We start from the raw sequence: 24,496 nt of genomic DNA, 5'->3' as shown, positions 1-24,496 counted from the left end.
AGCACTGAGATGCAGTGCCTTAGACCGCTGCGCTACTCCGGAGCCAAAGTTAGGGGAGGGAACTACATCTGGGAACAAGGAAAGGATTCGAGGGATGGACGAATGTTTGGAATTCCGTTTCCGTTCTAATGAACATTGTTTCGAACAGAACGTGATTTATCAATTTAATTCAGAGATCTACTAAACGTGTAACTTTACATTTTGATTGTACCTTTGAGCTTTGACTAAATTTGATCATGGCTTCTTCGCCGACGACTCCGAAATCTCCCTCTTCCAGAAAAAAATGACTCGTTCCTGGGAAAACTTGGAGGAACTTTAGTAAGAAGAAAGAAAGCAAAAGAAGGTATAGGTCAGATCAAAACAATACTGTAAAGAAACATGTCTAAACTTAACTTGCGAGCTTGTGTGTCAACAGAAACGGACAGGAAGAAAACGTGTATTTTATGGAACGACAGTGTAGCCCATTTGAACTCTAGCTACAGCAATTTTTCAATCTGAGCGGCGCAAATTATTACAGAAAATGCATTGTGCAATGAAGTCACACCCTAATCTATTGTCTACTCCGTCTGATTCTGTCAATTCATTACTGGTAAAGCCATAACGAAATCGCCTGCATGCTTTCCCCGCAGCACATTCATTGAAGATATCAGAATGGATGAGCCTCGAGGCATATCTAGGCTACATACATAATACATAGGCCTGTCTGAAAACTAGTCATTGCACTCAAATAATGTATTCTATTTAAACTTTCTTGACCAGCAGGGCAGCCTGGGGGTGCATACAGTGCAGTGCCTAGTAGAGTTACTAGAGTACTTACTACAGTATGATTGTTTACTATAGATGCAGTCTACGATTGGCATGTAGGGAACACTACTGCTGCAACTTGGATTTAGGGGTAGATGTAACATAGTAAACGTAAATCCGGTATGCTCAAAATAGTATGATATGTCATGTATGGTATTACAATTCGTATGATATGTTACATGATATATTACAAATTGCAATTAGTTGTGGCAAAAGTTCGCTGGGTTGGGGCAATACACTTACGTTTTTTTACACCAACGTTTTTCTCCATTAGTAGCACCAGCACATGATTTGGATTTTTGATTTTTTGATGTTTTTTTTTATATACAGTACCAGTCAAAAGTTTGGACACCTACTCATTTGGACACACCTACTCAAGGGTTTTAATGTATTTTTTTACTACTTTCTACATTGTAGAATAATAGTGAAGACATCAAAACTATGAATAACACACATGGAATCATGTAGCAACCATTATTTTTTTTTTAACAAATCAAAGTGTATTTTATATTTGAGTACCTTCAAAGTAGCCACCCTTTGCCTTGATGCCAGCTTTGCACACTCTTGGCATTCTATCAACCAGCTTCACGAGGGAGTCACCTGGAATGCATTTCAATTAACCAGCTTCATGAGGAATGCTTTTCCAACTGTCTTGAAGGAGTTCTCACATATGCTGAGCACTTGTTGGCTGCTTTTCCTTCACTCTGCGGTCCCACTCATCCCAAACCATCTCAATTGGGTTGAGGTCGGGGGATTGGGGAGGCCAGGTCATCAGATGCAGCAATCCATCACTCTCCTTCTTGGTCAAATAGCCCTTACACAGCCTATAGGTGTGTTAAGTCCTGTTGAAAAACAAATGATAGTCCCACTAAGCGCACGCCAGATGGGATGGCGTTCCAGGTGACTCCCTCATGAAGCTGATTGAGAGAATGCCAAAAAAGTGTGCAAAACTGTCAAGGAAAATTATGGCTATTTGAAGAGTCTAAAATATAAAATATATTTTGATTTAACAATTTTTTGGGTTGCTACTTGATTCCAAATTTGTTATTTAATAGTTTTGTTTGTTTGTTTTGTCTTCACTATTATTCAACATTGCAAAAATAGTACAAATAAAGACAAACCCTTGAATGAGTAGGTGTTCTAAAACTTTTGACCAGTAGTGTATATACAGCTCTAGAAAAAATGAAGAGACCACTGCAAAATGTTTAAAGGTATGTGTCTGTGTAAAATGAACATATTTGTTTTATTCTATAAACTACTGACAACATTTGTCCCAGATTCCAAATAGAAATTTTGTCATTTAGAGCATTTATTTGCAGAAAATGACAACTGGTCAAAATAACCAAAAATATGCGGTGTTGTCAGACCTCGACCTCGATGCAAAGAAAATAAGTTCATATTCATTTTTAAACAACAGAATACTAATGTTTTAACTTAAGAAGAGTTCAGAAATCAATTTTTGGTAGAATAACCCTATTTTTCAATCACAGCTTTCATGCGTCTTGGCACCAGTCTTTCACATTTGATTTTGGGTGACTTTATGCCACTCCTGGCACAACAATTCAAGCAGCTTGGCTTTGTTTGATGGCTTGTGGCCTCTTTTGTATTATTATTAATAATAACCTGGCCTGTGTCCCATAATGTGCCTGCATTCCGTACGGAACCAGGATAATAATGACTAGCCATCTTTTACATTAGCATGCTCTTGTGTTCTTACATTGATTTGGATAGATTTACTCTAACAGCAAAGAAAATATACTATTAAAATAAAGTGCAAAATGTATTTATTGCAGATTTCAAAGTGTCATGTTTTCTGCAAAAAAATATTAAAAAATAAATATGATGCTTGATACCAACCACATAGTTGGGAGAAGGACTGATTTACTCCAGTTTTGTGTTTGGCCAGCGGATTTTATATTTCGCACTTGTGATGGAGATTTCAAAACAAATGGCCACAGGATTGGTTCAAATAATCATGATAGGCTACTTTGTAGTTAACTTTTAATTGCCTTTCCATCTACCAAAAAACAGTTAGGCTATCATTAGCATCGCTAATGGCTACACAAAGTGTTACATATATAGGCCCTATGCGCACCGCACACAGCGGGGCTTGACATTTAGGTAAACTTGCCAGTGCAAACTGAAAGCTACTGACCCAAATGGAAAAATGTACTGGCCCGGGGTCAAGATCTGGCAGAAAAGTTAATGATGCGTGCATAATTGCGATAGCAGTTGATTTTATCTTTAATTTGCGGGCTGAGCAAGTAGCTTATACAGGATTCATACAGACATTGCCAAGTTAAGTTAAAATTGGATTCCCTTTTGTAATGGAACACTTTATATGGAGAACCAAGTTGAAGCCAACATTCAGTGCTGTCTTGCAAATTATAACCGCACATGGTTTTACTGCAACTAGAGCAACACCATTCAATAGAGATGGCGGGGAACAAACAAAAGTGCCTCATAAAAACTGATCAGAAATTATATCATGGAATAATTAAGGTTAAGGTTAGGTTAAACGTTTAGGGAAAGGGTAGGCTAACATGCAAAGTACCTCAATAGTAGTAAGTAAACTCAAAGAAAAGTCCCTTTTTCAGGACCCTGTCTTTCAAAAGATAAGTCTTAAAAATCCAAATAACTTCACAGATCTTCATTGTGAAGGCTTTAAACACTGTTTGCAATGCTTGTTAAATGAACCATAAACAATTAATGAACATGCACCTGTGGAACGGTCGTTAAGACTAACAGCTTAGACGGTAGGCATTTAAGGTCACAGTTATGAAAACTTAGGACACTAAAGAGGCCTTTCTACTGACTCTGAAAAACACCAAAAGAAAGATGCCCAGTGTCCCTGCGCGAACGTGCCTTAGGCATGCTGCAAGGAGGCATGAGGACTGCAGATGTGGCCAGGGCAATAAATTACAATGTCTGTACTGTGAGGCGCCTAAGACAGCACTACAGGGAGACAGGATGGACAGCTGATCTTGCTCGCAGTGGCAGACCACGTGTAACAACACCTGCATAGGATCGGTACATCCGAACATCACACCTGCGAGACAAATTGACTACTAACAGATCTCTCGAGCCAGACGGCTTACTTCCACAATCTTTGAATGCCTATAGGCTCACGTCGCTCCAAGGTCGGGGATATCCGAGACTAACTAACAGATGGGGAAATGACATTGTCTTGATTAACTGAGAACAGTGTCAGATTGGATATGCATATTTAGGAACGGTGACACCGAAAGCTGAGGTGGTGCAGTGAGCTAAGGATTATTTTTGTTATATTGATTTAAGACCAGTAAGAGTCATCCCTTTTAGAACATCTCTATGTTGTGAGATATAACATTTGGAGAAGGACTGTATGTGGACGGAGGAGGGCCACTAAGTAGTAGATGAAACTGCAGTGTTTTTCCCATGTGTAGGTTAGGGGAAATCCATATTCCTTGAGGAAAGACAGAGAAATCAGTGAGGGAAACCACTTACAGAAAGAACCACTACTCCTCAATAACATACCATATTAGACATGATAAAGCAAGCAAAACCCAATTCTACTCCTGTGTTAATGCTAGGTTATTTGGACCAAATGGCTGTGGGAGTAGTTAGCTAGTGTATTAGTGGTGTGGGAACACTATTGCAGTGCTATCATGCACTGTTTGGAAGCACTTCAGAGAGGATGGTGCCAATTTTAATCCTTATTTTTTATTTATTTTTATTTCACCTTTATTTAACCAGGTAGGCTAGTTGAGAACAAGTTCTCATTTACAACTGCGACCTGGCCAAGATAAAGCATAGCAGTGTGAACAGACAACAACACACAGTTACACATGGAGTAAACAATTAATAAGTCAATAACACAGTAGAAAAAAAAGAAAAAAATAGTCTATATACATTGTGTGTAAAAGGCATGAGGAGGTAGGCGAATAATTACAATTTTGCAGATTAACACTGGAGTGATAAATGATCAGGTCATGGCAGGTAGAGATACTGGTGCGCAAAAGAGCAGAAAAGTAAATAAATAAAAACAGTATGGGGATGAGGTAGGTAAATTGGGTGGGCTATTTACCGATGGACTATGTACAGCTGCAGCGATCGGTTAGCTGCTCAGATAGCAGATGTTTAAAGTTGGTGAGGGAGATAAGTCTCCAACTTCAGCGATTTTTGCAATTCGTTCCAGTCACAGGCAGCAGAGAACGTGTTGGCTTTAGGGATGATCAGTGAGATACACCTGCTGGAGCGCGTGCTACGGGTCGGTGTTGCCATCGTGACCAGTGAACTGAGATAAGGCGGAGCTTTACCTAGCATGGACTTATAGATGACCTGAAGCCAGTGGGTCTGGCGACGAATATGTAGCGAGGGCCAGCCGTCTAGAGCATACAGGTCGCAGTGGTGGGTGGAATAAGGTGCTTTAGTAAACAAAACGGATGGCACTGTGATAAACTGCATCCAGTTTGCTGAGTAGAGTATTGGAAGTTATTTTGTAGATGGCATCGCCGAAGTCGAGGATCGGTAGGATAGTCAGTTTTACTAGGGTAAGTTTAGCGGCGTGAGTGAAGGAGGCTTTGTTGCGGAATAGAAAGCCGACTCTAGATTTGATTTTGGATTGGAGATGTTTGATATGAGTCTGGAGGGAGAGTTTACAGTCTAGCCAGACACCTAGTTACTTATAGATGTCCACATATTCTAGGTCAGAACCACACAGGGTGGTGATGCTAGTCGGGCGTGCGGGTGCAGGCAGCAAACGGTTGAAAAGCATGATTTGGTTTTACTAGCATTTAAGAGCAGTTGGAGGCCACGGAAGGAGTGTTGTATGGCATTGAAGCTCGTTTGGAGGTTAGATAGCACAGTGTCCAAGGAAGGGCCAGAAGTATACAGAATGGTGTTGTCTGCGTAGAGGTGGATCGGGGAATCTCCTGCAGCAAGAGCAACATCATTGATATATACAGAGAAAAGAGTCGGCCCGAGAATTGAACCCTGTGGCACCCCCATAGAGACTGCCAGAGGACCGGACAACATGCCCTCCAATTTGACACACTGAACTCTGTCTGCAAAGTAGTTGGTGAACCAGGCAAGGCAGTCATTAGAAAAACCGAGGCTACTGAGTCTGCCGATAAGAATATGGTGATTGACAGAGTCGAAAGCCTTGGCCAGGTCGATGAAGACAGCTGCACAGTACTGTCTTTTATCGATGGCGGTTATGATATCGTTTAGTACCTTGAGCTGCACCCGTGACCGGCTCGGAAACCAGATTGCACAGCGGAGAAGGTACGGTGGGATTCGAGGTCAGTGACCTGTTTGTTGACTTGGCTTTCGAAGACCTTAGATAGGCAGGGCAGGATGGATATAGGTCTGTAACAGTTTGGGTCCAGGGTGTCTCCCCCTTTGAAGAGGGGGATGACTGCGGCAGCTTTCCAATCCTTGGGGATCTGACGATATCCCTTGGGGATCGGCGGATAGTTTCAGAAATAGAGGGTCCAGATTGTCAAGCCCAGCTGATTTGTACGGGTCCAGGTTTTGCAGCTCTTTCAGAACATCTGCTATCTGGATTTGGGTAAAGGAGAAGCTGGGGAGGCTTGGGCGAGTAGCTGCGGGGGGGGGGGGCTGTTGGCCGAGGTGTTGGTCAAGGTTGGAGTAGCCAGGAGGAAGGCATGGCCAGCCGTTGAGAAATGCTTGTTGAAGTTTTCGATTATCATGGATTTATCAGTGGTGACCGTGTTACCTAGCCTCAGTGCAGTGGGCAGCTGGGAGTAGGTGCTCTTGTTCTCCATGGACTTTACAGTATCCCAGAACTTTTTGGAGTTAGAGCTACAGGATGCAAATTTCTGCGTGAAAAAGCTGGCCATTGCTTTCCTGACTGACTGCATGTATCGCAGGGACTATTCGATGCTATTGCAGTCCGCCACAGGATGCTTTTGTGCTGGTCGAGGGCAGTCAGGTCTGGAGTGAACCAAGGGCTCTATATCTGTTCTTAGTTCTGCATTTTTTGAACGAAGCATGCTTATCTAAGATGGTGAGGAAGTTACTTTTAACGAATGACCAGGCATCCTCAACTGATGGGATGAGGTCAATATCCTTCCAGGATACCCGGGCCAGATCGATTAGAAAGTCCTGCTCGCAGAAGTGTTTTAGGGAGCGTTTGACAGTGATGAGGGGTGGTCGTTTGACTGCGGACCCGTAGCGGATACAGGCAATGAGGCAGTGATCGCTGAGATCCTGGTTGAAGACAGCGGAGGTGTATTTGGAGGGCCAGTTGGTCAGGATAACGTCTATGAGGGTGCCCTTGTTTACAGGTTGTACCTAGTGGGTTCCTAGATTGTAGGACTTATCCCAGTAGTTGGGAACCCACGCCTTAACAACATCCTCTCATTTTCCCCCTGACCTTTACGCTTATTTCTGGTGGATTGCTCCTACTTGCAGAATTCTCACTGACATTACAAATAGTGCAAAAACAAACATGTAGTAGTAGACATCTAAATTGTATAAAGCCTAGTTCGTAGAATCATCACAAGTTGTAAGTGGCTTACTGTTTGTGCCGCCTCTTTGCTATGTGAATTTATAGCCATTGCACTGAAAGGTGGAGTGTTGAGAGGATGCATTGTGAGTGACATGATGGTCTCTCTGAACTCTCCCATCTCTCCCTCCCTATAGTGTCTGAGCTCCAGGAGGAAGGGATGAATGCCATCAACCTGCCACTGAGCCCCACCCAATATGAACTGGACCCAGAAGACACCATGTTAGGTAAGTAGAGCATATATCCCAATCTAAGAGCCCTGGTCATAAATTATGAAAGGTCTTAAAACTGGCTAAACTCAACTGTTCTTTCTGTTTCTGCAGAGGAGAATGAGGTCCTCACCATGGTCGACCCCAACTCCAACAACGACAGCAAACTACAGGAAGTCCAGGAGGTGCTGATCGACTGGATCAATGATATGTTGGTAGGAGAGAGGATCATCGTGAAGGACCTGGCTGAAGATCTATGCGACGGGCAGGTTCTGCTGAAACTCTTTGGTGAGGAACAATTCAAATCCCCTATTGGTTCTCCATCAAACTTAAAGGAACACTAATTCCACTCTACTACCAATCACCTTCTCCATCTGGCCTTTCTCTCTTTGACAGGAATGTCTTTATTTATGACCAAATGAATGCTGTTGTCTTTATATGCGTGTCGCAGAGAAGCTGGAGGGGGAGAAGCTGAATGTGGCTGAGGTGAACCAGTCGGAGATCGCCCAGAAGCAGAAGCTACAGACGGTTCTGGAGACTCCAAGGTCTCCGCCAGGAGCATCAAATGGAACGTGGACTGTAAGTAAAGGCTGAGAAGTACACTGAACAGAAATATATATTTATTTTTATTTAACTAGGCAAGTCAGTTAAGAACAAATTCTTATTTACAATGATGGCCTACCAGGGAACAGTGGGATAACGGCCTTGCTCAGGGGCAGAATGACAGATTTTTCCCTTGTCAGCTTGGGGATTCGATCCAGCAACCTTTCGGTTACTGGCCCAACCTCTAGGCTACCTGCCGCCCGCATGTAAAGTGTTGATCCCAGAAATGTTCATAAAGCACAAAAAGCTTATTTCTCTCAAATTTTGGGCACAAATTTGTTTACATCCCTGTTAGTGAGCATTTCTCCTTTGCCAAGATAATCCATCCACCGGACAGGTGTGGCATATCAAGAAGCTGATTAAACAGCATGATTACACCGGTGCACCTTGTGCTGGGGATAAAAAATGGCCACTTCAAATTTTGCCACATTTTGTCACAGCACAATGCCACATGTCTCAAATTTTGAGGGAGCGTGCAATTGGCATGCTAACTGCAGAAATGTCCACCAGAGTTGTTGACAGAGAATTAAATGTTCATAACTCTGCCATAAGCCGCCTCCAACAACATTTGTTTTAGAATTTGGTAGTATGTCCAACCTGCCTCACAACCGCTGACTACGTGTAACCACGCCAGCCCAGGACCTTCAGTTTGCTGTTCAACGTTGTGAACAGAGTGCCCCATTTTGGGGGTATGGGCAGGCATAAAGTACGGACATCAAACACAATTGCATTTTATCAATGGCAATTTAATGCACTGAGATACCGTGACGAGATCCTGAGGCCCATTGTCGTGCCACTCACCTGCTATCACCTCATGTTTCAGCAAGATAATGCACAGCCCAATGTCGCTATTTACATATGGGCTGTGTACAGGTACAGTGATCAGTAAGCTGCTCTGACAGCTGATGCTTAAAGTTAGTGAGGGAGATATAAGTCTCCAGCTTCAGTGATTTTTGCAATTCGTTCCAGTCATTGGCAGCAGAGAACTGGAAGGAAACGCGGCCAAAGGAGGAGTTGGCTTTGGGGATGACCAGTGAAATAAACCTGCTGGAGCATGTGCTACGGGTGGGTGTTGCTATGGTGACCAGTGAGCTGAGATCAGGCGGAGCTTTACCTAGCAAAGACTTATAGATGACCTGGAGCCAGTGGGTTTTGTGACTGACTAGTTTTCTGATCTACGACTTTACATTTTTAAAGGTGCACTATATATTAAAAAGTATGTGGACAACCCTTAAAATTGCTGGATTAGTCTATATATATATTTTTTAAGAGCTCAGTGACTTTCAACTTGGCACCGTCATAGGATGCCACCTTTCCAACAAGTCAGTTTGTCAAATTTCTGCCCTGCTATAGCCGCCTCGGTCAACTGTATGTGCTGGTATTGTGAAGTGTAAACATATAGGAGCGACAATGACATTATAGACGATCCTATGCTTCCAAATTTGTAGCAACAGTTTGGGGAAGGCCCTTTCCTGTTTCAGCATGCAAGTGGCCCCATGCACAAAGCAAGGTAAATACAGAAATGGTTTGTTGAATTCGGTGTGGAAGAGTTTGACTGGCCTGCACAGAGCCCTGACCTCAAACCCATCGAACACCCTTGGGGTGAATTGGAACGCCGACTGCGAGCCAGGCCTAATCGCCCAACATCAGTAGCCGACCTCACTAATGCGCTTGTGGCTGAATGGAAGCAAGTCAAAGCACTAATGTTCCAATATCTAGTGGAAAGCCTTCCCAGAAGAGTGGAGGCTGTCATACAGTGTATTCAGACCCATTTACTTTTTTATTTTATGTTTTACTTTACAGCCTTATTCTAAAATGGATAAAATCTCAAATGTTCCTCATTAATCTACACATAATACCCTATAATGACAAAGCGAAAACAGTTTTTTTGAATTTTTTTGCAAATGTCTAAGAAATAAAAAACAGATCAAGTATTCAGACCCTTTGCTATGAGACTAGACATTGAGTTCAGGTGCATCCTGTTTCCATTGATCATCTTTGAGATGTTTCTACAACTTGATTGAAGTGCACCTGTGGTAAATTCAATTGATTGGACATGATTTGGAAAGGCACACACTTGTAAGTAAGGTCCCACAGTTGACAGTGCACGTCAGAGCAAAAACCAAGCCACAAGGTCAGAGGAATTGTCTGTAGATCTCCGAGACAGGATTGTGTCGAGATATACACTACCGTTCAAAAGTTTAGGGTCACTAAGAAATGTCCTTATTTTTTAAAGAAAATCAAAAAAAAAAAAGTCAATTTTAAAATAACATCACAATTCATCAGAAATACAGTGTGGACATTGTTAATGTTGTAAATGACTATTGTAGCTGGAAATGGCTGATTTTTAATGGAATATCTACATAGGTGTACAGAGGACCATTATCAGCAACCATCACTCGTGTTCCAATGCACGTTGTAGCTAACCAAAGTTTATCATTTTATTTATTTTTTATTTATCCGTTATTTTACCAGGTAAGTTGACTGAGAACACATTCTCATTTGCAGCAACGACCTGGGGAATAGTTACAGGGGATGAATGAGCCAATTGTAAACTGGGGATTATTAGGTGGCCGTGATGGTTTGAGGGCCAGATTGGGAATTTAGCCAGGACACCGGGGTTAACACCCCTACTCTTACAATAAGTGCCATGGGATCTTTAATGACCTCAGAAAGTCAGGACACCCGTTTAGCGTCCCATCCGAAAGTGAATCACTGCCCTGGGGCATTGGGATATTTTTTTTAGACAAGAGGAAAGAGTGCCTTCTACTGGCCCTCCACCACCACTTCCAGCAGCATCTGGTCTCCCATCCATGTACTGACCAGGACCAACCTTGCTTAGCTTCAGAAGCAAGCCAGCAGTCTAATTAGAAAACCTTTTTGCAATTATGTTAGCACCGCTGAAAACTGTTGTGCTGATTTTAAGAAGCAATAAAACTGTCCGCCTTTAGATTAGTTGAGTATCTGGAGCATCAGCATTTGTGGGTTCGATTACAGGCTCAAAATGGCCAGAAACAAATAACTTTCTTCTGAAACTCGTCAGTCTATATTGTTCCGAGAAATGAAGGCTATTCCATGTGAGATATTGCCAAGAAACTGAAGATCTCATACAACGCTGTGTACTACTCCCTTCACAGAACAGCGCAAACTGGCTCTAACCAGAATAGAATGAGGAGTGGGAGGCTCCGGTGCACAACTGAGCAAGAGAAGTACATTAGTGTCTAGTTTGAGAAACAGACGCCTCACAAGTCCTGAACTGGCAGCTTCATTAAATAATACCAGAAAAACACCAGTCTCAACGTCAACAGTGAAGAGGCGACTCCGGATACTGGCCTTCTAGGCAGAGTTCATCTGTCTAGTGTTCTTTTGCCCATCTCAATCTTTTATTTTTATTGGCCAGTCTGAGATATGGCTTTTTCTTTGCAACTCTGCCTAGAAGGGGGCTTCCCAGAGTCGCTGTATGTTGCGTTTTGTTTTTTTTCAGTGTATGTCGTATTCATTAGAGCACACCATAGCAAAACGTTTTGCAAGGGGAAATTAAAAGCATTGTTCTTATTGGACAAGTTCAGCTAGTCCCTCCATGTTTCAGTCCGTTTTCCTCTGTTTGGTTCTAATGAATGCAGCCCTGGAGAGACAGACTAAGTGGTTCAACAGATGGACTACGTGGTTACGTGGGTGATGTTCAGCTAGTTAAGAGTCCATACTTTGCTTACTGACAATTGAGTTTTCTCTGCTTCCCTTTGCCTTGTCTCTAATGAAGAGGAATGTCTGTCTGTATATTTTAGTGAAGCACTTTAGCTTTGCCTTGACGTCTCTATTTTATGAAAGGATTTTAATAGGGCTGTGAAAATAACAGTATCTTAATTTTTTTTCCATGGCAAAAATTAAAACACGAAGCAGACCAAACTCTTTGGTCCTTTAAAAACCTGCTGTATGTACAATATTGTGTGCATATTTTGGAAAATAAATAAATGTGACTCTGGATGACAACATTAATATATTTGTTTCCAACATTATGGGTGTTTTCTTAAAGAAGTTACATCCGCTTCGTGCTTTGTTTCTTTGCCACGATACTAAGGAGTATCACGATACTGTTATCATAACAGCCCTAGAATACATGGGTGATTTTTCAAGTGTCACATAGACAACTACAGTGAAATGCCTTTCCCTAACCCCAACAATGCAGTAATCAAGAACTATGTAATACTAAAATTAACAAGGTGGTACAAAAACACACAAGATATACAAATAAGAAGAACACAATAGAGTAAATTAGCATACTATATAAAGGGTCAGTTCCAGTACCATATTTACAATGTGCAGGGATACTGGATCGATGTTCAGCTAGCAAAGAGTTCATACTTGTGTCACTGGTCATTGAGTTCTCTGCTTCCGATTGAGTTTTCCCTCTTAATGAAGAGGAATGTCTGTCTGTACATTTCAATGAAGCGCTTTAGTTTTGCCTTGATGTCTCTATTTTCTGAAAGCTTTTTAACCAGAAGATGGTAATAGCACTTAGGAATTGTTTAAACAACATGTTTGTATGAGAAAATGAGAGGAGTGAAGTAATCAAGGAAATCTACAGTGCCTTCAGAAAGTATTCATACCCCTTGACTTATTCCACATTTTGTTGTCTTACAGCCTGAATTCAAAATGTTTTAAATATATTTATCTCAACCATCTACACACAATACCCCATAATGACAGTGAAAACATATTTTTAGAAATGTTTGCAACTTTATTGAAAATTAAATCAAATGTAAGTCTTTACACCCCTAAGCACCTTTGGCGGCGATTATAGGCAGTTAGGAAAGCAAAGGCTAGCTTTTTCAAACAGAAATGTTCATCCTGTAGCACAAACTCCAAAAAGTTTTTGGGACACTGTAAAGTCCATAGAGAATAAGAGCACCTCCTCCCAGCTTCCCACTGCACTGAGGCTAGGAAACACTGTCACCACTGACAAATCTACTATAATCGAGAATTTCAATACGCATTTTTCTACGGCTGGCCATGGTTTCCACCTGGCTACCCCTACCCCGGTCAACAGCCCTGCACCCCCCTCAGCAACTTTCCCAAGCCTCCCCCACCCAAATCCAGATAGCTGATGTTCTGAAAGAGCTGCAAAATCTGGACCCCTACAAATCAGCCGGGCTAGACAATCTGGACCCTCTCTTTCTAAAATTATCTGCCGAAATTGTTGTAACCCCTATTACTAGCCTGTTCAATCTTTTTTGTATGGTCTGAGATCCACAAAGATTGGATAGCTGCCACGATCTCCCCCTCTTCAAGGGGGGAGACACTCTAGACCCAAACTGTTACAGACCTATATCTATCCTACCCTACTTTACAAGGTCTTTGAAAGCCAAGTTAGCAAACAGATCACCAACCATTTTGAATCCCACCGTGCCTTCTCTGCTATGCAATCTGGTTTCCGAGCTGGTCATGGGTGCACCTCAGCCACGCTCAAGGTCCTAAACAATATCATAACCACCATCAATAAAAGACAATACTGTGCAGCCGTATTCATCAATCTTGCCAAGGCTTTCAAATCTGTCAATCACCGCATTCTTATCTGCAGACTCAACAGCCTTTGTTTCTCAAATGATTGCCTCGCCTGGTTCACCAACTACTACTCAGATAGAGTTCAGTGTGTCAAATCAGAGGGCCTGTTGGCCAGACCTCTGGAAGTCTCTATGGGGTGCCACAGGGTTAAATTCTCAGGCTGAATCTTTTCTCTGTTTACATCAATGATGTTGCTCTTGCTGCTGGTGATTCTCTGATCCACCTCTACGCAGATGACACCATTCTGTATACTTCTGTCCCTTCTTTGGACACTGTTAACAAACCTCCAGACAAGTTTCAATGCCATACAGCTCTCCTTCCGTGGCCTCCAACTGCTCTTGAATGCAAGTAAAACTAAATGCGTGCTCTTCAACTGATCGCTGCCCGCACCTACCTGCTCGTCCAACATCACTACTCTGGACGGCTCTGACTTAGAATACGTGGACAACTACAAATACCTAGGTGTCTGGTTAGACTGTAAACTCTCCTTCCAGACTCATATTAAGCATCTCCAATCCAAAATTAAATCTAGAAATAGCTTCCTATTTCGCAACAAAGCATCCTTCGCTCATACTGTCAAACATACCCTCGTAAAACTGACTATCCTACAAATCCTTGACTTCGGTGATGTCATTTACAAAATAGCCTCCAACACTCTACTCAGCAAATTGGATGCAGTCTATCACAATGCCATCCGTTTTGTCACCTAAGCCTCCTTCACATACTACCCACCACTGCGACCTGTATGCTCTCATTGGCTGGCCCTTGCTTCATATTCGTTGCCTAACCCACTTGCTCCAGGTCATCTATAAGCCTTTGCTAGGTAAAGCCCCACCCTATCTCAGCTCACGGGTCACCATAGCAGCACCTACCCGTAGCACGCGCTCCAGCAGGTATATTTCACTGGTCACCCCCAAAGCCAACTCCTCCTTTGGCCGCCTATCTGTAAATTACCCACCCAACTACCTCATCCACATATTGTTTTTATTATTTTTTGCTCCTTTGCACCCCAGTATCTCTACTTGCAGATTAATCTTCTGCACATCTATCACTCCAGTGTTAATTGCTAAATTGTAATTATTTCGCCTCTATGGCCTATTTATTACCTTACCTCCCAACTCTTCATTTGCACACACTGTATATAGACTTTTTCTATTATGTTATTGACTCTACGTTTGTTTATTCCATGTGTAACTCTGTTGTTTGTGTCGCACTGCTTTGTTTTATCTTGTCCAGGTCGCAGTTGTAAATGAGAATTTGTTCTCAACTGGCCTACCTGGTTAAATTAAGGTGAAATAAAAAATAGCTTTGAGTCATCTTGGGTATGTCTATCAGTTTTGTAGTCTGGAATGGGGATTTTCTTCCTTGCAGATTTGATCGTGCTCTGTTAAGTTAGATTGGGAGTAGTTGTGAACAGCAATCTTCAAGTTTTTACACAGATTGTCAATGGTATTAAAATTTGTGCTTTGGCTGGGCCGCTCAAGGACTTTCATGTTCTTGTTCTGAATCCATTCCAGTGCTGCTTTGGCTGTATGCTTGGGGTCATTGTCCTTTTGGACCAACATGCTTCAGGGTAGGGATCGTTTTAGATGGGTGATGAGCTGTGCCTGGTTTTCTCTAAACATAGTGCTTTGCATTCAGGCGAAATAGTTCTATTTTTGTCTCATCAGACCACATAATCTTTTGCCTAATGCTTCAAGTCTTTCATGTGCCTTTTTTTTAAAGTGCTGTAGAGACTGTTGTCCTTCGGGCATGTTCTCCCATCTCAGCCAATGCACTCTGCCAGTGTGGTCATTGGGTTCTTGGGTCACCTCCTTCATCATCAATCAATCAATGAAATATATTTATGAAGCCCTTTTTACATCAGCCGATGTCACAAAGTGCTATACAGAAACCCAGCCTAAAACCCCAAACAGCAAGCAATGCAGATGTAGAACCATGGTGGCTAAGAAAAACTCCCTCGAAAGGCAGGAACGTAGGAAGGAACCTAGAGAGGAACCAGACTCTCAGGGGTAGCCAAGATGTTCAAAAGTTCATAGATGATCAGCTGGGTCAAATAATAATAATCACAGTGGTTGTAGGGGGTGCAACAGGTCAGCACCTCAGGAGTAAATGTCAGTTGGCTTTTCATAGCCGAACTTTCAGAGTTCAGGACAGCAGTTGCGGTAGAGAGAGAGTCGAAAACAGCAGGTCAGGGACAAGGTAGCACCTCCGGTGAACAGGTCAGGGTTCCATAGCCGCAGGCAGAACAGTTGAAGCTGGAGCAGCAGCATGACCAGGTGGACTGGGGAAAGCAAGGAGTCATCAGGCAAGGTAGTCCTGAGGCATGGTCCCAGGGCTCAGGACTAGAGGGTTATCTTCAATCCACCAACTTACTACCCTGAGACAAGGCTGAGTATAGCCCACGGAGGTCTCCCCCACGTCACGAACCCGAGGAGGACGCCAACCCGGACAGGAAGATCACGTCAGTGACTCGACTTACTCAAGTGTTCACCTTCACACCTCTGGGCCAGACTACACTCAATCATAGGACCTACTGAAGAGATGCGTCTCCAAGGTCCTTCTTGCCCGGTTGCTCAGTTTGGTCAGACTCTAGGCAGAGTCTGGGTACTCTGCTTAGAGCAGAGACCACTGTGCTCTTGGTAACTTTCAACATTCAAGAAAGTGTTTTATACCCTTCCCCACATACACTACATGACCAAAAGCATGTGGACACCTGCTCGTCAAACATTTAATTCCAAAATCATGGGCATTCTATTCTGGGAAGGCTTTCCACTAGATGTTGGAACATTGCTGTGGGTACTTGCTTACATTCAGCCACAACAGTATTAGTGAGGTCGGGCAGTGATGTTGGGCGATTGATTAGGCTTGGCTCTCAGTCGCCGTTCCAATTCATCCCAAAGGTGTTCGAGGGGGTTGAAGTCAGGGCTCTGTGCAGGCCAGGTAAGTTCTTCCACACTGATCTTGACAAACCATTTCTGTATGGACCTCACTTTGTGCACTGGGGGAATTGTCATGCTGAAATAGGAAGCTCTCCAAGCTGTTGCCACGTCGTTAGAAGCACAGAATCATCGAGAATGTCATTGTATGCTGTAGCATTAAGATTTCTCTTCACTGGATTTAAGTGGCCTAGCCCGAATCAGCCCCGACCATTATTCCTCCTCCACCAAACTTTACAGTTGGCACTATGCATTCGGGCAGGTAGCGTTCTCCTGGCATCCGCCAAACCCAGATATGTCTGTTGGACTGCCAGATGGTTAAGCGTGATTTATCATTCCAGAGAACACATTTCCACTGCTCAAGAGTCCCAAAGGGGCGAGCTTTACACCACTCCAGCCAATGCTTGGCATTGTGCATGGTAATCTTAGACTTGTGTGCAGCTGCTCGGCCATGGAAAACCATTTCATGAAGCTCCCGACGAACAAAATCAAATCAAATCAAATTGTATTTGTCACATACACATGGTTAGCAGATGTTAATGCGAGTGTAGCGAAATGCTTGTGCTTCTAGTTCCGACAATGCAGTAATAACCAACAAGTAATCTAGCTAACAAGTCCAAAACTACTACCTTATAGACACAAGTGTAAAGGGATAAAGAATATGTACATAAAGATATATGAATGAGTGATGGTACAGAGCGGCATAGGCAAGATACAGTAGATGGTATTGAGTGCAGTATATACATATGAGATGAGTATGTAAACAAAGTGGCATAGTTAAAGTGGCTAGTTATACATGTATTACATAAAGATGCAGTAGATGATATAGAGTACAGTATATATGTATACATATGAGATGAATAATGTAGGGTATGTAAACATTATATTAGGTAGCATTGTTTAAAGTGGCTAGTGATATATTTTACATCAATTCCCATCAATTCCCATTATTAAAGTGGCTGGAGTTGAGTCAGTGTGTTGGCAGCAGCCACTCAATGTTAGTGGTGGCTGTTTAACAGTCTGATGGCCTTGAGATGGAAGCTGTTTTTCAGTCTCTCTGTCCCTGCTTTGATGCACCTGTAATGACCTCGCCTTCTGGATGATAGCAAGGTGAACAGGCAGTGGCTCGGGTGGTTGTTGTCCTTGATGATCTTTATGGCCTTCCTGTGACATCGGGTGGTGCAGGTGTCCTGGAGGGCAGGTAGTTTGCCCCCGGTGATGCGTTGTGCAGACCTCACTACCCTCTGGAGAGCCTTACGGTTGTGGGCGGAGCAGTTGCCGTACCAGGCGGTGATACAGCCCGACAGGATGCTATCGATTGTGCATCTGTAGAAGTTTGTGAGTGCTTTTGGTGACAAGCCGAATTTCTTCAGCCTCCTGAGGTTGAAGAGGCGCTGCTGCGCCTTCTTCACGATGCTGTCTGTTCTTGTGCTGACGTTGCTTCCAGAGGCAGTTTGGAACTTGGTAGTGATTGTTGCAACCGAGGACAGACGGTTTTTACGTTTTATTATTTTTTATTTTATTTCACCTTTATTTAACCAGGTAGGCCTGTTGAGAACAAATTCTCATTTACAACTGCGACCTGGCCAAGATAAAGCAAAGCAGTGTGACACAAACAACAACACAGAGTTACACATGGGATAAACAAACGCACAGTCAATAACACAATAGAAAAATATATGTACAGTTTGTGCAAATGTAGTAAGGTTAGGGAGGTAGGTAAGGCAATAAATAGGCCATAGTGGCAAAATAATTACAATTATAATTAATTATACAATTAATTATAATTATTTAGCATTAACACTGGAGTGATACATGTGCAGATGATGATGTGCAAGTAGAGATAATGGGGTGCAAAATAGCAACAAAAATAAATAACAATATGGGGATGAGGTAGTTGGGTGTGCTATTTACAGATGGGCTGTGTACAGGTACTGTAAGCTGCTCTGGGAGCTGATGCTTAAAGTTAGTGAGGGAGATATAAGTCTCCAGCTTCAGGGATTTTTGCAATTCGTTCCAGTCATTGGCAGCAGAGAACTGGAAGGAAAGGCGGCCAAAGCAGATGTTGGCTTTGGGGATGGCCAGTCAAATAAACCTGCTTCGGGTGGATGTTGCTATGGAGACCAGTGAGCTAAGGCGGGGCTTTACCTAGCAAAGGCTTAAAGATGACCTGGAGCAAGTGGGTTTGGCGACGAATATGTACGGAGTGCCAGCCAACGAAAGCATACCGGTCGCAGTGTTGGGTAGTATATGGGGCTTTGGTGACAAAACGGATGGCACTATGATAGACTACATCCAATTTGTTGAGTAGAGTGTTGGAAGCTATTTTGTAAATGGCATCGCCAAAGTCCAGGATCAGTAGGATAGTCAGTTTTATGAGGGTATGTTAGGCAGCATGAGTGAAGGATGTTTTGTTGCGAAATAGGATTCCAGATTACATTTTTTATTGGAGATGCTTAATGTGAGTCTGGAAGGAGAGTTTACAGTCTAACCAGACAACTAGGTATTTGTAGTTATCCACATATTCTAAGTCAGAACCGTCCAGAGTAGTGATGCTCGGCAGGCGGGCAGGTGCGGGCAGCACCTTTTATTAGCATTTAAGAGCAGTTGGAGGCCATGGAAGGAGTGTTGTATGGCATTGAAGCTCGTTTGGAGGTTTGTTAACACAGTGTCCGAGGAAGGGCCGGATGTATACAGAATGGTGTCGTCTGCGTAGAGGTGAATCAGGCAAGAGTGATATCATTGATGTATACATAGAAAAGAGTAGGCCAGAGAATTGAACCCTGTGGCACCCCCATAGAGACTGTTTGTTAGCACAGTGTCCAAAGGAGGGCCAGATGCATACAGAATGGTGTTGTCTGCGTAGAGGTGAATCAGAGAATCACCAGCGGCAAGAGCGATATCATTGATGTATACATAGAAAAGAGTCGGCCCGAGAATTGAACCCTGTGGCACCCCCATAGAGACTTCCAGAGGTCTGGACAACAGGCCCTCCGATTTGACACACTGAACTCTATCTGAGTAGTAGTTGGTGCACCAGGCGAGGCAGTCATTTGAGAAACCAAGGGTGTTGAGTCTGCCGATAAGAATGCAGTGATTGACACAGTTGAATGCCTTGGCCAAGTCGATGAATACGGCTGCACAGTATTGTCTTTTATTGATGGCGGTTATGATATCGTTTAGGACCTTGAGCGTGGCTGAGGTGCACCCATGACCAGCCCTGAAACCAGATTGCATAGTGGAGAAGGTACGGTGGGATTTGAAATGGTCGGTGATCTGTTTGTTAACTTGGCTTTCAAAGACTTTAGAAAGGCAGGACAGGATGGATATAGGTCTGTAACAGTTTTAGTCTCGAGTGTCTCCCCCTTTTAAAGAGGGGGATGACCGCGGCAGCTTTCCAATCTTTAGGGATCTCTGACAATACGAAAGAGAGGTTGAAAAGGCTAGTAATAGGGGTTGCAACAATTTCAGCTGATAATTTTAGAGATGGTCCAGATTGTCTTGCCCAGCTGATTTGACGGGATCCAGATTTTGCAGCTCTTTCAGAACATCGGCTATCTGGATTTGGGTGAAAGAGAAGCAGGGGGGGCTTGGGCAAGTTGCTGCGGTGGGTGCAGAGCTTTTGGCCGGGTAGGGGTAGCCAGGTGGAAAGCATGGCCAGCCATAGAAAAATGCTTATTGAAATTCTCAATTATAGTAGATTTGTCAGTGGTGACAGTGTTTCCTAGCCTCACTGCAGTGGGCAGCTGGGAGGAGGTGCTCTTATTCTCCATAGACATTACAGTGTCCCAAAAACTTTTTGGAGTTTGTGCTACAGGATGCAAATTTCTGTTTGAAAAAGCTAGCCTTAGCTTTCCTAACTGACTGTGTATATTGGTTCCTGACTTCCCTGAAAAGTTGCATATCGCGGGGGCTATTTGATGCTTATGTCCGGCACAGGATGATTTTGTGCTGGTCAAGGGTAGTCAAGTCTGGAGTGAACTAAGGGCTATATCTGTTCTTAGTTCTACATTTTTTGAAAGGGCATGCTTATTTAAGATGGTGAGGAAAGCACTTTTAAAGAACAACCAGGCATCCTCCACTGACGGGAGGAGGTCAATATCCTTCCTGGATACCCGGGCCAGTGCTACGCGCTTCAGCACTCGGCTGTCCGAGATATTGTGTGTCAGGAAAGGGGATAGATACTGAATGCATTCAACTGAAATGTGTCTTGCGCATTTAACCAAACCCCCTCTGAATCAGAGAGGTGAGGGGCTGCCTTAAACAACGTCATCGGGGAGCAGTTGTTGTTGGGGGTTAACTGCCTTGCTCAAGGAGAGAAGGGCAGATTTTTACACCTTGCTGGATCTAGGATTCGAACCAACAACCTTTCGGTTACTGGTCCAACGCTCTTAACCGCTAGGCTAGCTGTAGATGGGTGAGGAGAAATTTATTTTTTCATCCTTTTGGAGTTGTGGAATAAGTCAAGCGGTATGAATATTTTCTGAAGGTACTGTACACATTCTTCAAGGTAAGAGTTTTGTTTTGAAAGAAGCATGAATGCGTGAAATAACTACATCAAAAAGAGAAACACTTGTATGACATGATGGAGTCTTTGATCAAATTTACCACAGACTTTTGTCACCCAAGTGCTAACCCAATCAATGCAATTGTTCCCTGCTTTCAACCTATTCTTTTAAGCTGGGGAAAAACACTTAAGGGGGATGTAACACACTCCTCTGTTCTGATCCACTTAGCCTGAAAGGATCAAACAGATATCAGAGGGCTTTTAGATACCTCTCCTTTAATTTAGCATTTTAGTAGGGAGAAATCAAAGCCTTGTTTACTTTATTGATTGTTCTTTCCACCATTCAAAGCTAAAGCAAATCCCCTTTCCTGTCTCTCTTGTCCAGCTGTACATGCTAAGAGTATAGTGGCCATTCTTCACCTGTTGCTGTCTTAACACGTCAGAGTACCAATCAGACTTCCTGACCACGTGTCCATCCAAGTAGTGGTGGTTCAGGTACTGTACATCTTATTTGGCTTGAAATATAGTACACATGGATGATATTTGAAATAGCCTAAGTATCTGAAGTCGTATGCATATTAGTTACATGTGAAAATAACTTTGCTATACATTCTTATAAATGTGATGAATAATAATGAAATACTACCACTCTTTAGATACAATTATATGCCCGTTTAATGCAAGGCAGATTCTCCTGTTTCATTTGTCATTTTGTCTTGTCTTTTTTCTCAGAAAAGGGAGGGAATTCTTCAGTCCCACCAGATCCAGGAGGAAATCACAGGCAATACAGGGTATGTCAGCTCTCAGCTCGGCTCTCAGCTTGCCTCTTTTCTCATTGATAGAACTCGCACCCCTCACTCAATCTGTTATGTCAGAGATAGAGAGAGGTTTACCTTAGTACACCTTAGTAGTACCTTAGTACGCCACATGATATCATTGCCTCTCCCAAAATCACAATGCCATCTTATTTCCAATATTTAGTACTTATACATTTTTCTCTCTCAAATGCAATCCCTCCTGCAGCCTTTATGAAAGGCTATTTTCTGAAATAACTGCATTCTATTATAGGTGTTCAAGCACAATTGTTTCGCCAGCATCTATGAACACAGTAGACCATTGTATGGACAGGGATGTGTGGTTCCTTGCCAGTGTAGCACAGCCCCAGCTGAGGTTGGAGCGGTCCAGCAGGCCCAGAGCAGCTGGGGAGATAAGTGGGCGCGCAGTGCGCTCATATTATAGTCATGGTCACAGGGTTGTTATCATACGACCTGGACTGCTGCCCAGCCCTGCCACTGTCATTAGAGATTACACCATGAAGAGAAGGAGCGCTGTGCCTGTGTGTGTGTGTCCAAGCCATCCCTTGTTAGCCTCCTTTGTCTGATAGCTGTTGGGATGTTGCAGCAGCCCCTTGACCCAACATGCCTGGCTCCTCTGACAATAGAGACATCCATTTTGTTAAATGTTCACCTAAGTTAACATATTATGTACACCACCAACATTCCTGTTTATCTGGTTGACATAAACGTATCAATAGGACTTGTAGAATAGAAGTATGCTGTTATATAAATGTAATTCAGTTCTTTGTCAGCTGTCCTTGCAGACCAAATGTAGGTTTCGAACTTGTTTTCTTATCGTTTCCCTCAGGGCTTTATCTGGGAGACATGGTAGGTGCTCACTGTTTATTCTCTACTGATACATTTTCATGAGTCACCGTGAACAATGGACATTTTTGGTCTTCAAGGCACAGTTTTCAGTACTTGCCATTGACTACCGTGACATTTTTTGCATCGTTTCTTTGAGTAATGGTATGACTGTTCTCTCTGTCCATTAAGAGCGAGATGCTTCGCATGCTCCAGACAAGCTCAATGTGGTGAAACAGGTAATGTGTGTTATTTGTTAATACTGTAGCAGTGTTTTATTGTACTGTTGCTATTGTTTTGGCTCTACTCCAGCACATGATACAATGACTGAGGTTAAAGCGTATTCGGTCAGCTTTGATTGTAGTGTTTTTTCATCCATATCTGATGAACAGTTATGATATTACATCACATTTTGTACATAGTCCCCCCATTTTAGGGAACCAAAAGTATTTGGACAAATTCACTTACAGTTTTGTGTGTATTAAAGTAGTCAACAGTGTTGTATTTGGTCCCATATTCTAAACTTGTGACTACAAACTTGTTTTAATGCATTTTCAGTTTGTTTTGATTGAGTTTTAGATTTTTTAGTGTCCAAAATAAATGAATGGTAAAAAACTCAAATGACACTACATTATTTACCATTAATTTCTACTGGGCACAAAATAATCTGAAACACAACCAAAACAAACTGCAAATGCATCCAACAAGTTTGTAGAGTCACACATTAAGAATACAGGAACAAATACAAAACGTTTGAATAATTTACATTTCCAATGCAGCTGTTATTTTCTCTCAATATCATTTCTGGGTAACTTTTAAGTTCCTTAATGTGATTGTTTTCAATTAAAATAGTTTAAAAATATATAAAAATAGCTTCTTAGCAAAGAGCAGTTTCTCAAGCAATAATTTTGCTTGGACTGTCTGCAAGTGGTGTGAGTGGGGAGGGGAAATTGAAAATGTTCTGTTGTAGGCAGAGATGTTTGGAACTCTCTTATTGGTCTATTAACTCATTTACTGCATGGTGATGTCCCAATGGAAGACCAAATCTTCATCCCAACAAAACAGGCTAAAATGTCTGTCTTTTCAAATAGCTCTTACACTAAATGGGCATTATCATCATTTAAAAAATGTCACAGTATTATTCCAACCTAGTCTGGAAATATATATACAACTAAGAAAATCACATTTGTGACTGCACTGGGTCTTTAATACACATACAACTGAATTTGTCCAAATGCTTTTGGTTCCCAATAATTGGGGGACTATGTACAAAAAGTGCTCTAATTTCCCAATTGAAAATACCCTCAATTTAAAGCTGACAGTCTGCACTTTAAGATCGCAGTCTTGTACTATTTTCAAATCCAAAGAGCTGGAGAACAGAGCCAAAACAACAACACCATATGTCACTGTCCAAATACTTCAGGATCTCACTGTAAATGGCTGCTGTTTCCACAGACTCTCATCACCTTTGTGAACAAACACTTGAACAAGCTCAATCTGGAGGTGGCTGAACTGGACACACAGGTACAGTATATGAACTAGAATTATCTAACGAGAATCATACCTCAACTTCTATATTGATAAGAAGAACTATGTTTTTGTTTTTTTCATCTGTAGTTTGCTGACAGTGTTTACCTGGTTCTGCTGTTGGGACTGCTGAAGGGCTACTTTGTTCCGCTCTATAATTTCTTCCTGACAGATGAGAACTTTGACCAAAAGGT

General features: G+C 42.5%; 1 protein-coding gene and 1 long non-coding RNA gene across 2 annotated transcripts; both read left to right on the top strand.

The window, feature by feature from the left end:
- The first annotated feature begins 113 nt into the window (after positions 1 to 113).
- LOC139378293 (parvin, alpha a) lies at positions 114 to 22,167 on the top strand. Its single transcript, XM_071120562.1, is given in 9 exon segments — positions 114 to 283; positions 285 to 343; positions 7,453 to 7,542; positions 7,639 to 7,812; positions 7,976 to 8,062; positions 8,065 to 8,103; positions 21,521 to 21,630; positions 21,868 to 22,005; positions 22,159 to 22,167. Coding segments are annotated over 9 exon segments (753 nt in total). The 5' UTR covers positions 114 to 236.
- A 799-nt stretch (positions 22,168 to 22,966) lies between these two features.
- On the top strand, positions 22,967 to 24,496 carry LOC139382720 (uncharacterized). The gene is made up of 3 exons (XR_011628658.1): positions 22,967 to 23,014; positions 24,231 to 24,299; positions 24,393 to 24,496. It is a non-coding gene; the product is annotated as an uncharacterized lncRNA (long non-coding RNA).

The sequence above is a fragment of the Oncorhynchus clarkii genome, chromosome 2, assembly GCF_045791955.1.
Source record: "Oncorhynchus clarkii lewisi isolate Uvic-CL-2024 chromosome 2, UVic_Ocla_1.0, whole genome shotgun sequence".
NCBI classification, from domain to species: Eukaryota; Metazoa; Chordata; class Actinopteri; order Salmoniformes; family Salmonidae; genus Oncorhynchus; species Oncorhynchus clarkii.
This window is presented reverse-complemented; position numbering and strand designations above follow the sequence as displayed.